General features: G+C 55.5%; 1 protein-coding gene across 1 annotated transcript; it reads left to right on the top strand.

The window, feature by feature from the left end:
• Positions 1-1,058: 1,058 nt before the first annotated feature.
• On the top strand, positions 1,059-3,553 carry NKX3-2 (NK3 homeobox 2; the record flags this gene model as incomplete). Its single annotated transcript, XM_079716244.1, has 2 exons — positions 1,059-1,518; positions 3,030-3,553. 2 exons carry the CDS (start codon positions 1,059-1,061, stop codon positions 3,551-3,553), a joined length of 984 nt encoding a protein of 327 aa, XP_079572370.1.
• Positions 3,554-16,021: the final 12,468 nt, after the last annotated feature.

Here is a 16,021-nt window from a genome sequence, read left to right as displayed (position 1 = left end):
GAAGCATTTCGTTCTTCGAATCTATAAACCTCCCTAGAGAACAGAAACTACGCGCGCGTTTTATGGAACTGCGTTAACTTTGGGTTTCCCTCCCAGATCTGAGTCAACTAAATATCGTGTTCCATAAAAGTGCTAGAATAGGTGGCTACATCTGTAGAGGTAAGAACCGTGTTTTTTTAGCGTGTCTAAGTGGGTGAGACTCTCTGTTGCTGGAGGATGCTTCGAGGACCAGGCTTGGGAGGAAAGGGGTTAAGTCAGACCCTGACTTTCTCCGCGCAGCGTGCCCAGTTTTGTCTGTTCAAGTCGACGTCGTCCAGCCGGAGCCAACCAATGGGCGGCCGGGAGCTCCCGGTACAGCCCAGTGAAGGGGCGTGGCCTGAGGCTGTCCCTCAGCAGTGAGGAATGACACCCGGGCAGGGGGTGGGGGGGGGGGTGGTGGGCTACGGTGGAACTCTGAGGAAGGAAAGAGAGAAGAAACAGATAAAACCAAGACGGGGTAAAAGGGTGCCCCGCGCCTCTCGGAATCCAGCGGCCGTCGTCGCCGCCGCCGCCGCCGCTGGGGGTGGGCTCCGGAAGAGCCGGCCCAGCAGGGAAAGGAGACGACGATCCAGAAGCGAAATCCTGCAGGCGGGGAAGAGACAGAGGCGCAAAGAAAAAGTGACTCGGGCCGTGCACCCCGGAGGCGCTCAGGAGGGGACTGCAGCCGCAGAGGGGCCTCACTGATCCTCCCCCCACGTCCTCCGAGGGCCAGACCCCGGCCCGCCCCTAAGGGCGCGAGGCGATGAGATAATCCAGCTGAGCTGCGAAAGGAGAGCTTCTGGCGCTGGATTGGGGGGGAGGGGGTCTCTGGGCGGGGTGGGCCTCGGAAGTGGGGGTGAGGGTCGGCGCTGATCCGGGGCCAGAGGGGGGCGGAGGCTGCTGGGCAGCCCAGGAGTGGGCTTCAGGGGCCTCGCTCGCGGGGCTCACTCGCGCTGCGGCGGCCCGCGCGCTCCATTCAGCTCGGAGCTGCCCCGCGCCCCAGCCGCCCGCCCGGCCGGCCGCTCCGGCCCGCGGCGCAGATGGCTGTGCGCGGCGCCAACACCTTGACGCCCTTCTCCATCCAGGCGATCCTCAACAAGAAAGAGGAGCGCGGCGGGCTGCCCGCGACGGAGGGGCGCCCCGTACCCGGCGGTACAGCGGTGGCAGCGGCGCCCGCTGTCTGTTGCTGGCGGCTCTTTGGGGAGACAGACGCGGGCGCGCTGGGGGGCGCCGAGGACTCTCTGCTGGCGTCGCCTCCTGGGACCAGAACGGCTGCGGGGCGGACCACGGAGAGCCCGGGCGGCTGGGATTCGGACTCGGCACTGAGCGAGGAGAACGAGGGCGGGCGGCGCTGCGCGGACCCGCCGGGGGCCAGCGGGGCCTGCCGTGCAGGGGCGACCCTGGGCCTCGGCCAGCCGGTCTGTGAGCTTCCCGCAGCCAAGGACCTGGAGGAGGAAGCCGCGGGCCGGAGCGACAGTGAGATGTCGGCCAGCGTCTCAGGTCGGCTGAGGCTTCGCGGGGAAGGGGGACGGGCTGAGGGGCTGGGCAAGGAGAGCAACCACGCCGAGTGGGGTGGGCCTGCTGTTAGCACCTTGTTCCCTGGGCCCCCCGAGTTAGCCAAGACCCTAAGCTCTGCGCACCGGCGCGGGCTGCTCTAAGCCTCTGGCAACTGAGCCCGAGAGAGGACCAAGAAACTCCTCAGAACGCTGCGTCCTGGGGTAAAGTCTCAGACGACGTCCTGGGGCAGTGTGCTTTAGACCAGACTGGGAGAGAACCACTGCACCTTGGCTTTCAGTCCATTGCCAGTGCCTTCGGCTGAGTCTGTCTCCAAATCCCCAAAATCGAGGAAAGGGAAGAGCGAGGGTCCCAGAAATCTCGGGTAGCCAGTATCCGGGCCCTGGCCCAGGGATCAGAGATGCTCCCAGCTCAAGGTCTCAGAGCCCGCCCCGCAGCTCAAAGATAGGTAACGAGGGATAATTTCAAGTGGGCTGAAGGCCAACCGAGCCCGAGCTTCGGGAGGAGTGTTTCTTTAGCTTTCCCAGACCCCAGGCCCAGGAGACCTGTGCCGGGCTGAGGACCCAGGAGCTGGAGGCAAACCCTGCAGCCAGCTGAAGGCAGAGGGGCTTGATTTAGGTCATCCCAGACTCAGCAGGGGGAGGAACCTCCTCAACCACGAGCTGGCACGTCATTTGGTCAGAAAGACCCCCGTGCCTGCCCCGTCGGCTGGATGGTGCTGTAGGCCTCACGATGGCTCCAAGCAAATATTATCTGCTGCAGGCCAGAGTGCTGGACCTCCCTGCTAGGGTTCTGCGGGGAGAGTGCGGAAGAGGCAGAGGAGCTGGCTTCAGATTAGTGTCCAAGGATTCGAAGCAGGGACACCCCTCTACCCCCAACCCCAACCCTCCTTTCATTGCCTTTGTAAGAGAGAGAGAGAAGCCTACCCGTGGCCTTGGCTCAGCCTATTGCCATAGTCCTCCCACAATTCCGGGTGGATGGGGGCGTAAGACTCAGAATACTTCTGTCTCCAGGATCCGTCTCCCCACTTTCTCTTTACGCGCAGCCAACACGTGTGTGCTGTGACGATGCGTGTGTGAGCGTGAGTGTGGGGAGACGGGTGAACCCAAGGAGGGTATCAGAAACGCCATCTAGAACCCCAGGGCTGAGGGCTGAGGGCTGAGGGCGGAGAAGGCTTGCGAGGATGCTCAGGCCCAATGCCCACATTGCTGAGAGGATCCTGGAGCCCAGAGAGGGCAAGGAGCTGGATCTTGGCTGCACAGCATTGATACAGCGGCTGAGTTCGTTGCCGGCTCACAACAAGCTTAGCTGCCGGAAGCGAGTGGGACAGGGTTCTAAGACTTGCCTCCGGGACCCGCGGCTTCCAGGCCCTCCCCACCACTCCGACGGCATGAAAGGGTATTTCCGCCCCCCACCCCGACCACAGCGGTTGAGGCCGGACCTCACTCCTCTGCGGCACTGACAGTGTCTCGTTTCTGTTCCCACTGGGTCCACAGGCGACCGCAGCCCGAGGGTCGAGGACGACGGCGTCGGCACAGGAGGCGCACGCGTTCCCACGTTGTGCAGCGGCGGCGGCGGCGGGCCCGCGGGCGGCGCAGAGGAGGAGGAGGAGCCCGTGGCGCCCAAGCCGCGCAAGAAGCGCTCGCGCGCCGCCTTCTCCCACGCACAGGTCTTCGAGCTGGAGCGCCGCTTCAACCACCAGCGCTACCTGTCCGGGCCCGAGCGCGCTGACCTGGCCGCGTCGCTGAAGCTCACCGAGACGCAGGTGAAGATCTGGTTCCAGAACCGTCGCTACAAGACCAAGCGCCGACAGATGGCCGCCGACCTACTGGCCTCGGCGCCCGCCGCCAAGAAGGTGGCAGTGAAGGTGCTGGTGCGCGACGACCAGAGACAGTACCTGCCCGGAGAGGTGCTGCGGCCTCCCTCGCTGCTGCCACTGCAGCCCTCCTACTATTACCCTTATTACTGCCTCCCCGGCTGGGCACTCTCCACGTGTGCGGCCGCCGCGGGCACCCAGTGAGCCGGCCTGGGGTGAGGCAGCGAATGATCCCCGCGCCCCAGCTCCAGACGGGCGCTGATGGCCGTGCAGGTTGTGCCCTGTACTGGGGCGCCCCGCGGAGGGGGCAGGTAGAGGATGAAATCCAGCCCTGGCTCTGCTCTCCAGGACGTGCGCCCTGGCAGCGGGACTGGGTCTACCCAGAGGGGGGCGCCTTTTTCTAGTTTGAACAGAGGCAACCTATGGCCTAGGGACCCTGTTCCTACCCCCAGCCCCACTTGCTTGGAAGCCCTTGGACATTATTTATTACCACCATAATGTTGGGTTTGGATTGTGTCTGCCTGGGGATGGCGTTTCCCAGAGAGGAGAGAACTCCTGGAGACCACACAAGCCTGAATCCCAGAATTTCAGGCCTGCCGGGAGCTTCGTGCGCTAGGCCACACTAGTTCATGGTATCCATGCTACCAATCTATGTGTATCTACATATCTATTATTTTTGGAAATTGCAATTGTTACAAAGGGGTTTAGAGCCCTGGCAGCCCCAAGGAGCCCCAGGCTAGGGGTTCATTGAACCATGAAATGTTTGATTTGCGGGCCCTCCTCCCCACCCCTCCCCGGTGTCAGAGCTCGGGTGGGGGCGCCTGACTGGGTGCTGAATGTATGGAAGGGAGCCTCTGAACACAGGGCAGGGCAAGGGCCCCGCATCTTCCCTCTCGGAGGTCCAGGCTGCGACCAAGTGGGGGAGCTCCTGGGAGCCCCCGAACCAGGAGAGAGGAAACCCAGGAGTCCTTCGCAGAACCTTTCTTTCTCCCTTCCTTTCTTTTTCTTTTTCTTTCTTTCTCTTTCTTTCTTTCTTTCTTTCTTTCCTTCTTTCTTTCTTTCTTCCTTCCTTCCTTCATTTCTTTCTTTCTTTCTTTCTCTCCTTTCTTTCTTTCGGAGGTTAAAACTTGTAGCACTTTTCAGTTGCTTGTATTCAAATGATGGTTATTTTTGTATTCAATGTGAATATCCTTGACCGGCCTTTCCTCGGCGTCCTCTGCAGTTCGGCCGCTGGGCCCAGTCTCTACCGTTTAGCCTCGGCGACTCCTGCGTCCTGACCCAGGATTCTCCCATCCCTGTCCCTGCAACCTAAGACAGGTGATCCTGTCAACCTCGTGTCAACCTCGCCGCTTGTCGCCTCCTTAAGGGCACTGTGCACTCAACTAGAGTATTAACTTTAAAAAGATTTGTGAAATTTGGAAGTTCTATTCGTTGTATTTTTTTTCCTTTAATTTATAAACTTTTAGTTTAACATGCCCTCCTGGACGCCGTGTTTTCTCTGAGCCTCTCTCTGTCCGGCTTTGGGGGAACCGGTAATGTGGGCTCATTTTCCCAACTTGTTTTCAGTCCAGGACAGGACACTTCGCTCCTCCCAGAAGTCGCCTTGCTGCTCACCCTCAGGAAGCATTTTAAATCCGCGCAGCTCAGGGAATCGTCATTTCTGGGACTTTGCAGGAGTCACAGAAGAATCCCACTGAATCCGGAGTAAATACCTAGGATTCACGTTTTTACTCGTGGGCACTAGTGTCAGAGTCTAGGAAGCATCCATAGCTGAACCCGCTCCCAATTTCCATCCCCCACCCTAACCTTTTCACTCCTCCACCTGCCGGCATCCTCTTTGCTTTCGATTTTCTGAGCGTTTTCTCTAAGCGTTCCTGTCATTATTTCATTTCCAGAATAGGCAAAAACTCGCTGGAATTCTGAAGCGGTTAGGGGAGACCGAGGAGCTAATAAGTTGTCTCCCGGGGAGGGTCACCTGTGCTTTGACCCCTGCCGGGTGCAAATGACGCTGCACCTTGTTCCAAAGCACTTCCACTCACTCCCTCAGTGACACGTCGTCACTTGATCCGCACAGGAGCCCACCGTGGGAGCAGAGGATGGGCAGGGAGATGGTTATTTATTACTCCATTTTAAAGATGAACGCGCCCCGCCGGCGTTCCCCAGAATGACTCCCCAGATGCCAAACATTCATCGGAGCAAGGAGCTCACCGCTACACGCCCCTCACGCGGGTCCGGGGGGAGCAAGGAAGAGTTAATGCCACACGGCAGGCGCCAAGGCGCCCGGTCCGTGGCCTCAGTCGGGAAAACACTGAAACCCAGGCCCGGGCTACTTTCAATTTCACCGCAGCAGATAGGCCGCCGCGCCCTACTCCTCCGCCTGCGATCTTCCCCAGCCTTGGACCCTCCGGCCTTGGCACCCCAAAGGCCTTGGCCGGGCTTCTGCTACCCCTCAGCCCGGAGGGGGCAGAGAGTCGCGACAAAGGCTGTACGAAACGATTCGCGCTTCTGGAAACAGTGAGACGCCAAGGGAAAAGCAAACGCCCTCAGGAGATGCACACCCTAGCCCCCAAGTCCAGCTACCTTCCAAAGGATTCCTGCAATTATTTTGTTTCTTTTTGACATGTTTTAAAATTCCACTTTAATTTCATCATTAATCATGAATGCATTTTCCTTAAAGAAAGTTAGAAGTTTTCCAATAATGCTAGAATCCCTTCTCTTCTCTCCAGAGATCGCCATTACTGCGGGTTTTTTTTTTTTTGGGGGGGGGGGTGGGGGCAGGGTTTTCTTCCCATTCTGAAAACGTCAATTGTTTGTGGCTGTGTCCTAAGACGGTAGTTTGCTCTCCATCCTTGCGGATTTGGAATCCAGAGGACCGGGGAGTTTCTTCCGTAGGCCAGGCGGCGCCCCTTCCCTTCCTCGTCCCCTCTCCGGCTCCCTGCCTGGGTCAGTTCTCCTGGGCTGGCTCGAGTCGCTCGGGAAAAATGACTCAAACGAATTCAGTTTGACCCGGATTGTTGCAGTTTCACTCTGAGCTGCTCCGCGGCTGGCGTTGGCGCGAACGCCGTTAACATCTGATTCCAGGAGCTGGAGGCAGCCTTCGGGTCCAGCCCACCCCCCGAGGATTTCCCACCGCGTTTCGTGACCCAAGATGTATGTCTTTACCTGGACCCCAGGCCACACATGCGGCTCCTGTTGGAAAGTTTCAGTATTACTTTCTTCGTTTCCTTTTCCTTCTCTACTCCCACCCCCGCCCTTTCTTTGAAGATGAGAAAGTTCTGCTTTCTGCCCGCCCTGCTTCCTGTCCAAGGGGATCTTCCTTCATCCACTCCCTGCGACCCTGGGCCCCGCTGAGCCCTCTGGGCCTCCTCAGGACCTGGTTGCCAGGAACAGTTGTCACCTGAGTCAGGTAGACTTTTGGTTTCATCCTTCGCAATCCCTTTCAGCCCTTAGCGAATCTCAGACCTGGCCTGAAAGATCACTGGGTTCGACCCACACACTTAGATGGGGGAGCAATGGCTGGGAAAGGGGACAGAACACGCTGTGACCCATGCAGAAATCAGTTCCAAGGAATCAGGCTTAGACTAAAAATCTTGCTCTGGGCAGCAAATTTGGGATGATAGGCTACCAAATGTCACTGGTGTTTTGTGTGTGTGTGTGTGTCTGTGTGTCTGTGTGTAACTCAAACTCCCGACCTGTTCACCATGGCGATCCCAAGCTGCGTCTCACTCAAAGTGACTTGATTTGAGAAGTATATGGACCCCCGGAGAGTATCTCTAAAGAGCTGGGTCAAGCAGGGAGAGTTTGGGGATAGATTCCATTTAAGAAAATAAAGGGCTTCCGGGCCACAGTGAATCCCACTCCTCCACTCTAGCAAGGGAAAGAGGGTGACAGCGAATCTGACTTCATTTGAGAAGTTCGGAAGAGAGCTCAATACACATATCCCCGCGCCTCTGAGAGGCAGCTTAGTGGTAGCGGTGCCCCTAACCCCGAGAGGCTGGGCCCCAGGAAGAGCGGCATCTAAGGGAGCGGGAAACTGGCAGAGTGTGTAAGAGCCACCGAGCATCCCACAGAGGCAGGACCTCATCCAAGGCCTGCAGACATCCGCGGGGAGGGCACCCCAACTGGCGACCGGAGCTCGGTCCGGCCAGGCCGATACTTCACCTGCGTTTCATCACCAGGAGAAAGGTAGAAACCGACCTCTCTCAAGTCCACGGAATTCACCTAGCCTTATAGAAAGGCTCCTGCCTCGGGGAAAGCTGAGCAGTGGGGAGAATCACACATTCCCGGGAACCAGAACACTGGGGGAGCAGCTTCTGGGCCCGAAGGAATGGAGGGGAGCGAGGCAGACCCGTGCTGGGGCTCAGGCTTATGCCGAGGAGCTGCAGGGCTTCAGTCTTGCACGCCACCAACCTCCCCCTGCTAACAGTCTTCTTTGGGAACCACATCGAGCTCCGTGGGGCATGCTGGACCCAGCATATGCTTGAAAGAGCTGAGGGCAGGTGGGGCGGATTGATTCGTCGCAGGTGTAGCCGCGCTACTGCAGAAGTCAGGCCACCAGTGAAAGTGTGAAGGCTGCACCGCCAGCGGCCAAGGAAACAGGAGCAGAGGCCGGAAGGAGCAGCCAAGCAATACATACCACCACCACCAACAATGATAACAATAACTATAACTCTATTCCTTTGTCTGGGACATTACAAGTGAAAAAGTGCTTCCTGCATCCTGTCCCTCGGTAGTTCCTTGCGGCTGCCTTTTAGCTGGGTGGACATGCCCTCCATTTTGCAGGTGGGGAAACTGAGGCTCAAAGACGCAATGTGACTTGCCCAAAGTCCCAGGCCATTAAGAGGCCAAGTCAGAGTCATTCAAAGATTAGAAGCATATTTTAGGATTTGAGGCAGCAGGGTGAATCGTCCTTCAGCTTCAGAGCTAGCATTCCCCACGTTTGGTTTCAGGGTGGTTGGATCACAAGAGGGTGGGTGTGCTTTGAAAACCATTAAGCACTGTGCAGCTGGTGTGGACTTATTATTATTGTTGCCATGATTATTATTATTATGAACTTCTGGGCAATGCTGAGTTGGCTGATCTTAAACAATCTTCCTTGAACTCCTGCATCCTTCAGAGGTTTCTAAGTGCTCTGTGGTGTGCTCCACGAAGGGGCCCTCAGAGGGATAGATAACCTGGGTCTCCTCCAGTTTTCGAGTCTCCTGATAAATACGTTTTTGAAATGAAGAAACGCCAAAACAGGGTTGCAAAAAAGTGTATTATATTGTAAATGGTTACATCATGTAATAAATTCTTTACCCCCTGTAGTCACACATAGAAGTTATTCAACATAAACTGGGTCGTTAAAAATCATTAAAGCATTTATTTAAAAAAAAAAGATTACAAGCGGGGTGGTCCAGTGCGGGATCCAGGTTAAGTTGAACAATGAACTTATTTCAAACCTGTTGTGTGTATGAAGGAAGGGTCGAAAGTCCAAATTTAGGGCAATTCTCGAATGTGAGAACTGCGGCAAACGGCCCTGCAGCCCCGCACCCCTCCCGAAGCGCTGTCGTTACTGTTGAAGTTTTTGGCTTTGAATCGGGCAGGGAAAGGCAGGAGCGTGGCTTCTCACGCACCCGGAGCTGACCCGGAACCCGCGGCGTGGGCGAACAGCCCCTCTCTATTCCTATTGGAATGTCAAATTCAAAGGGGATATTCGGTAGCCGCGGGGGCGTCACCCCGGAGCCTCCAGCGAGGTAAGCTCGGTGCTGGGCTCCAAGTTACCCCCACACTTGCGTGACTGTGCGTGACACACTCACCCGCGCAAGGCCCGCTCTCTCTCACACTCTTCCACCTACAAGCGTCCGTGTTTTCTCCTTCCGCGCCCCCGCCCACAATCCCGGGTGCGGCCCGCAGCCGGGCGGTTAGTGCGCCAGCGAAGCCAAGAGCCCCGTGGTCTCTGCACAGGCCTCACGGTCTCCAACGAGCGCCTGCATCCCTCCCTGCTGTTTTATGCAATTGCAACTTTAGTTTTTGGCGTGAGGATCAGCGTAGGGGTTGCTCAAGGCCTCGGGGCTTCTTGGTGAGTCCTTTCCGGCTCGGCTCCCTCCCATCGCCACATTCAGGCCTCCTGGCTGAGCAGCGCTCCCTATGACTTGGACGTGCGCCCCGGCACTTAGGGAAATCCCGGCCCTGGAAATCTGGGATGCACAAGGTGAGAGCTTCTCTCTCCAGCCTGTATATTCGAGGGTGAGAAGGGCTCAATGGCCCCATAGATCCATAAAGTGATTCTGCTTTGGACCTGGAGTCCACAGGCGAGAAGCAGCTCTGCCACTCACTTCAATCTTAGGAAATTCATTTCTTTTATCAGAATCTCTGTTTTAAAAATTAAATAAAGAAGAAGAGGAAGGAAAGAAAAGAGAGTTGTGAGATGCTTCTTCAGGCTTCTGGGTAGTGTTTGAGGTGTACACTCACCCCCGGCTTGAAGTAGAAGTAAGGACAAAGCCTTTCTATATTTTACTTTAAATAATGCCATCCCCTTTATAAGCAGATTTTTTGGGGGGTGGAGTTGTTTTATTTTTAAAAAGAATTTGGGTTCCCCAAGATGCTGTCTACAGGCCTCCCCAAGGTCCTTATCTTTGGGCCTCCTTTATCTGCTTCCCTGGCCTGGGTGGTCAGCTGTTTTGAAAAGTCCAGCTTTTTCAATGCGAGGACTTCTCCCCACCCAGCAAGCTTGGGAGGGAGACCTGAGGCTATTCTGCTTCTGTGGCCGCGCTGAGCTCCAGCGAGTCCCCTGTCCTTGGATGGAAACCGCGACGCGTTAAGAAAAAAGAAATAATTAATGCCACCAGTGTTTTCTCTCCCGTGGTCCACCAGAAAGCGAGGGTGAGCGGCAAGCTGTAAAACAAGAGCCAGTAAAGCCGCTTATTTTAATAAGCTTATTAACATTTTTGAATGGCTTCCCTTGTGCTCTCCGAGGCCCCCTCGGTGGCGTGGCTGGGCTGTGCGGCCGGGATTTTTACGCACGGAGCAGCATACCCGCGCGCGGTACCGCCGCTCTTGGCACCGGGGGCTGACAGGGCGGGGGTGGCCGGGCGGCACCCACAGTGCCAACTCTGGACCTGGGCGTCCCCGGCTTGTCCACGCCTTGCTGAGCGCCCTTAGCAAGACTGCGACCTTCAGAGGATACAGGGCTGCGTGGGTTCTGAGCTTGCAAGGGAGCTTTCGAGACCCTAGATGTGACCCCGAATTGTACCCACAGCTTCGAAGGAGCTGGAAGATCTGAGGGTTTGTCCCGCTTTATCACATTTGTGCTTTGGTTTTGCAAAGGGTGCTGATGGAATTGATATTCCTCCCTGCACAGGTGTCGAGCGTATTCCTGCTGGCGTGGGCCGGCGTCTGGGCTTGGTCCAGCACATCCTGGACCCGGTGTAGGGATGTCACCAGAGTGACTGACTTCCAGGAATTCTTCCTCCTTAAGGAGGCCCGGGACGCTGCCCCTCTTCTTTCCGGGAGAAGTTGAGCGACGCGTCCTTGGCCCCTGGGACCGTGGGAAACGAAACTAGAGACACACAGAGACAGGTGGTGAGAAAGAGTAGAGAAGAGACGTGCGTGGACACCGGGCAGGTGAGAGAAAAAGTGGGCTCAACGGAAGCCCTCACCAGGCGGCGAAGCTCTCAGTGTCTTTCGGGTCTCAGCTTACAGATCTCAGGCCTTCCCCGGAAACCCTCCCCGCAAGTTTCGATTAAAAATCCCTTCTAAGTCCATCCCACCGTCCCGGTCCTTATTACTTGCTACAGTGATAAGTGATATTGGGCCCAGTGTCGTGCTCCGGCATAGTCTGGCCTGGCCTAGCAACCCTTGGGAAGTTGGAGCCGGGAGGGCTTTGCGCCCGCGGTGTACCTAAGTGCCTAGTGCAGAGCCTGTCGCTCTGTGACATTCAATACGTACTTACTGGCTGGACTCATGAATAAGGACCAAGATCCTCAGCTTTGTCCTTGTCTGTCCCCGCCACACCCCACCTGCACCTCGGGATCTGAGCGCCTGGCCACAGGCGCCCGCGTGAAGCTAGCAGAGGACAGGAGGGCCAGCGGAGCTTTCCTGAGCTTTGCTAAGTTCTTTTCTCCCGGCTGGCTGAGTGCACGTCCTGGGGAAAGGCCAAGCGTGAGAACCCGCGTGCCTTGGGGTCAAGTTATGCCGCCTCAGGCTCAAGATTCTTCCTGGAGCCTGGGCAGCCCGCTTAGCTGACAGCAAACTCCAGAACGCGTCTCAACCTCAGATTTGATCGTATTAAAATGTGCGTAAAATCTGACCAGCTAAGGGCTGACAAAACCAGGGCCCTGAATAAACGTTCTGTTTCCGGTTTATATGGGTGGGTGGGTGGGTGGGTGGGGAATGGTCCAGTTTCGGAATTGGACAGACGCTGTGGTTGGAAAGGGCCAGCTGGCCGGCAGAGCGCAGAGAACCGGGCTGGGGCGCGGGAAGGGGGAATGCGGAGAACACCCTTGGAGAAGTACAGGCGGTGGATCAGGTGGCGGAACTGAGCCCTCAGCGGCCCTCGGCAGAGGGGCTTCTCGAGACACTTAGGGGTGAGCCCAGGCTAAGGCCCCGGGGCGCGGTTGACAGGGCTCCTAGTTGGGATAGCAGCTTTCCAGCGACTGTCCTAGCTCTTTGGACTCCCAGCTCAGGGCCTGGCACATAGTAAGCACTCAAAAGTTTTTAGATTCCTACTGTATTGTACCTTATGCTTCAAGAGCGGATTCTCTGGGCCACTTCCGTTGAATCTCAAGGCAGGTAGTTCTGGTTCCATGAGAAGGCACACGTGTGGGAGAAGGTGGTGAGTCCAGGAGCACTCAGCTGGAAAGGCCAAACCCAGGCCGAGATCTTTTTGATTCTTCGGAAGGGAAGGCAGTGAGAGCTTCCTCTTGAAAAACCCGGTAGGAACAGAGCATGGATTTGGAACCAGGCCCTTCATGAAGATCGGGCTTAAGCTTCACTGCCAAAAATATGGATAATTACCCCCCCATACACCCTATCCCTGGCAGTGATCATCTAAGAGCCCCGTGCTTCCTGGGCAGTAGGTGCCAGGAAAAGCTCATAGCCTAACTGATAGTAAGTTTTGCAAAGTTAAACAAGGACATTTACCATTTAAAAAAATATCTACAGAGATGGTAAGGGGTGGACAGGGAGTGTTGAGAGATAGTAAAAATCACCAAATGAGTAATAACAGTCACAACCCCTAATGGAAACTTTTGAGACAACAGGTTCTGTGCATCCTTTGCAACTGCAGTTATGGTTTTTAAATAAATTCAATACATAGACTTTTAAGGTTTAGAAAAGAAATACATTAATCTGTTTTCCAGTGGATTCCTTCTGTCCACAAGAACTTGCAGAAGAATTTCTTTAAAATAATTCTTTCCTAAGGTGTGCATTATTTATTTGATTAACAATAATTGTTTTCCATGCCATGCTGGTACTCATGTTTGTGGGAGGCTGGTGTCCTGCCTTCTGGTGGTTCAGTCCTGAGGAGAATGCACCCCCAGAACATGCCTGGGAAGACCCCCACAGGATACATACAGAGGCCAACGGGGATCCTATCCTTACCAGGTGCTGGGCCAGGAAGGACCTCGAAAGAAAGCTCCCAGGAAATTCCTAAACATAGAGTTTGGGGTGGGGGGCGGTGAAGAGAAAAATCTTTGTTGTGGAATGGCTGTCTGACCTTCTCTTCTTCCTTTTTGCTGTCCTCATTCATTCATTTGTTCAAATATTCAGCATTATTTGTTAGGTGCCTACTTTGTGCCAGGGATACAGAGGAGAAAGTCCCCGCCTTGGTGGAGTTTACCGTCCAGTGGGAGACTGGGATAGAGGTGCCAAAAGGAAAATTAAGCAGGCTGTGTGTTAGCGCGGGAGAGTGCAGGGTATTATTTGGGAGGCTAGTCAAGGAAGGTCACTGAAATGTCAAATATTTTCAGGAGCGCTCACGGTGCGCGCCGATCGCTAGGGCTGGGTCGCTGCCTTTCAGACTCCATGACAGGGTCCCTATTCCGGGCTAAGTCTCTGTCCCTTCTTTTCAGGTCCTTTCGGAGTCTTCCCTACTTTGCGTGTGCGTGGGGGCGGAGACCAGGCCGAGAGCTCTGAGTGCCCTTTTAAACACCCGCTCCATTCCGGGAGGCCTGCGGGAGGGTCTGGGAGGAGCAGCCTCGAGATCCGGGCGCCCTCGGGAGTCAGTGTCTGAGGTCCCCGATCACTAGCGCGCTGAGCCGCTGGAAACTCCGAGAAGTTTCAGAAGGAGCTGGGGGGCAGCTTCTCCTTCTTCCCAGACAGAAGCCCTCCAACCCTGCGCGGGCCAATCACCGTCCTGGTAACCGGCGCTTTATTTAGCGCTTAATCTGTTTGCGCTTAAACCGTTTCCTTAAGTACTTTACGTGAATTATTTCATTCATTCTTCCAGGCAACTCGATTACAGTTACCCGACGTTGGGGATCGACCCTACGCTGCGGCTCTCGCTGGAGGAGCTGGGGTTCGAACTAGACTGTCTGGCTCCAAACTACTCAGCGCTGGCCACATTTCCGCTCTGTTCCCCACCGCAGAGTCGCGGTGATGAGGATCCCATTTACAGAGAAGGAAAATGAGGCCCGGAGAGAGTAAGCTCAGTCAGGAGCCGAGCTGAATGGTTGACGTTCCTTAGCTCATTTCATTTTCACAACGTCTCTGAGAAGCGGAATTCGCGCGCCGGTAGCAAAGGAAGAAAGAGAACTCTATAAGGGACGGTTGGTTGGCCTTGGCTGTGCAGGTCGAAATGGCAGCGTGGTGTTAAGGCTTTGGAGGCAGGGCTAGCCTTGGCTCCCGCTTCTGCTTTTTCTCAGCTTCCAGGCCTTTGGACGTGTTGCCTAACCTCTGGCCCTCAGTTTCCCCATCAGAACAATGGAGACATAGGTTTGCTGGGAGATAAAAGGAGGTAATGTAGGCAAAGCCCTTGGAGTTGGTTCTGGCAGAACAGCAAATTCTCAGCAGTGATAAGGGTACGAGGCTGAACAGGACCCTGCCTTCCTAGACTCTCACCCTGGTCTTTCCCCCCTTCTTTTCCATTTGCAAAAGGGGGAGAATTTCCCCCAAACTCATTATTACAGAAGCATCAGGAGGTAGTAAATTGCCTTTTTGTCTTCAGGGGATCTGAGACACAGACTGTAGAGGAAGGCTTCTTAATCCAGGCTCCACTTACTATGTTCCTCTCCTTGGTGACAGTGTGATTCCTGGCGACAGGACGGATCCTTGTGGGCTGGTGGCTGGCACAGGCCCTGGGAAGGGTGGAGGACTCCACACCCCTTTTCCTACTCATTGTGATAGGGAGTGTTGTGTAAGATCTACTGAAGGCACATCAGTTGCTGTGTGCTCACCCCTCCCCATTTTTTGAAGATTCTGGCTTCCTTTCTCAGGGCCTGATTGGAACGAGCTTCTCAGCTTTGTTCACTCAACCCCAATCTCCAACCCCTCCCAACAAACACTGCAGCCCCCATCACCAAGGTCCCCAGCAGCAGAGACAGGGAGCTCCAGGAAGGGTAAAGAGGTCTCACAGGTTCAAAGCACCTCTACTGCTCTGCTCTGACCATAGTAGATATTGTTTCATCCTCAGGAGAATCCCATGAAGTGGGTGGGATTATCTCTCCTTTACAGATACGGGAGCAAAGTTCAGGAGGGTCAAGTGACTAGGGCAGGGTCACACAGCTTGCAAGGGTTGAGCAGGGAACTGGCCCATGGGGCCTATAGGACTTCAGAGGTTCCAGCTACTGCCTGCGACACCTACATGCCCCACTCCCACTCCTAGGGTGGCGTCTGGCACTGGGCAAAGGAGGAAGAATCCCATGGGGAGCGAAGAAAGGGGTATTAATTCTCTGGGCGGTTTCCTATTAAGAAAACACCTCGCTCTGGCCTGCTTCTTCCCAGGGGCCGCTGCTCGGCCTCCTGAAGGCGAGGCCTGTATATTTGTAGTTTGATTCCGCCCGTCAAGGCTAATTTCTCCCCACAACTTAATGGACTCGGCTTGACATGCGTAATGATTCCTAATCACGAACATTATTTTCGCTAGCGCGGAGACATGTTCCAGTTGTTGTGACAGATCGCGTTTCAGCCATAATGACGGAAAATTACCATTTCTAATTCTCCGGTTTTTGACACCTAAATCCACAGACCATATGTGGCAGCGGGAACTCTGGGCCCCTCGGTCCTCCCTCCCCGCCATGGCAGAGATCTTGCGGTGTGGTGCTTCCACCCACCCCCCTGAGCCGCACCCAAAGGGGTGGAGCGGCAGAGGCCCTTGGGATGGACCCGTCTTTTCTGGCCCCTCAGCCTTCCGGCCCCTCCCTCCAACATGAGATGCCCAAACACTGATGACAAAAACTGGAACTTGGAAGGGGCCTCAGAGACTCATGCATTTTCAGGGACCCGTTTTACAGATGGGGACACAGAGGGGAATGCAGCTAGTCCAATATCTCATGGCTGGTAATTGGAGGCTAAGCTTTTCTCAGAACCATTCCTGGAGTTCCCTAGCAGTGAATGTCCCTCAGCTGTCCAGAGGGAGACCTGGCTTGTTCCTTTATTTGCAAGCCTCAAAACCATCAGAGAGGCAAAGCTTTCTAGGGAAAATTGATGAGAGCTATTGCAGAGGAAAAAGTTGAGGCACAGAGAGGTTAAGTA

The sequence above is a fragment of the Hyperoodon ampullatus genome, assembly GCF_949752795.1.
Source record: "Hyperoodon ampullatus genome assembly, chromosome: 1".
NCBI lineage: Eukaryota > Metazoa > Chordata > Mammalia > Artiodactyla > Ziphiidae > Hyperoodon > Hyperoodon ampullatus.
This window is presented reverse-complemented; position numbering and strand designations above follow the sequence as displayed.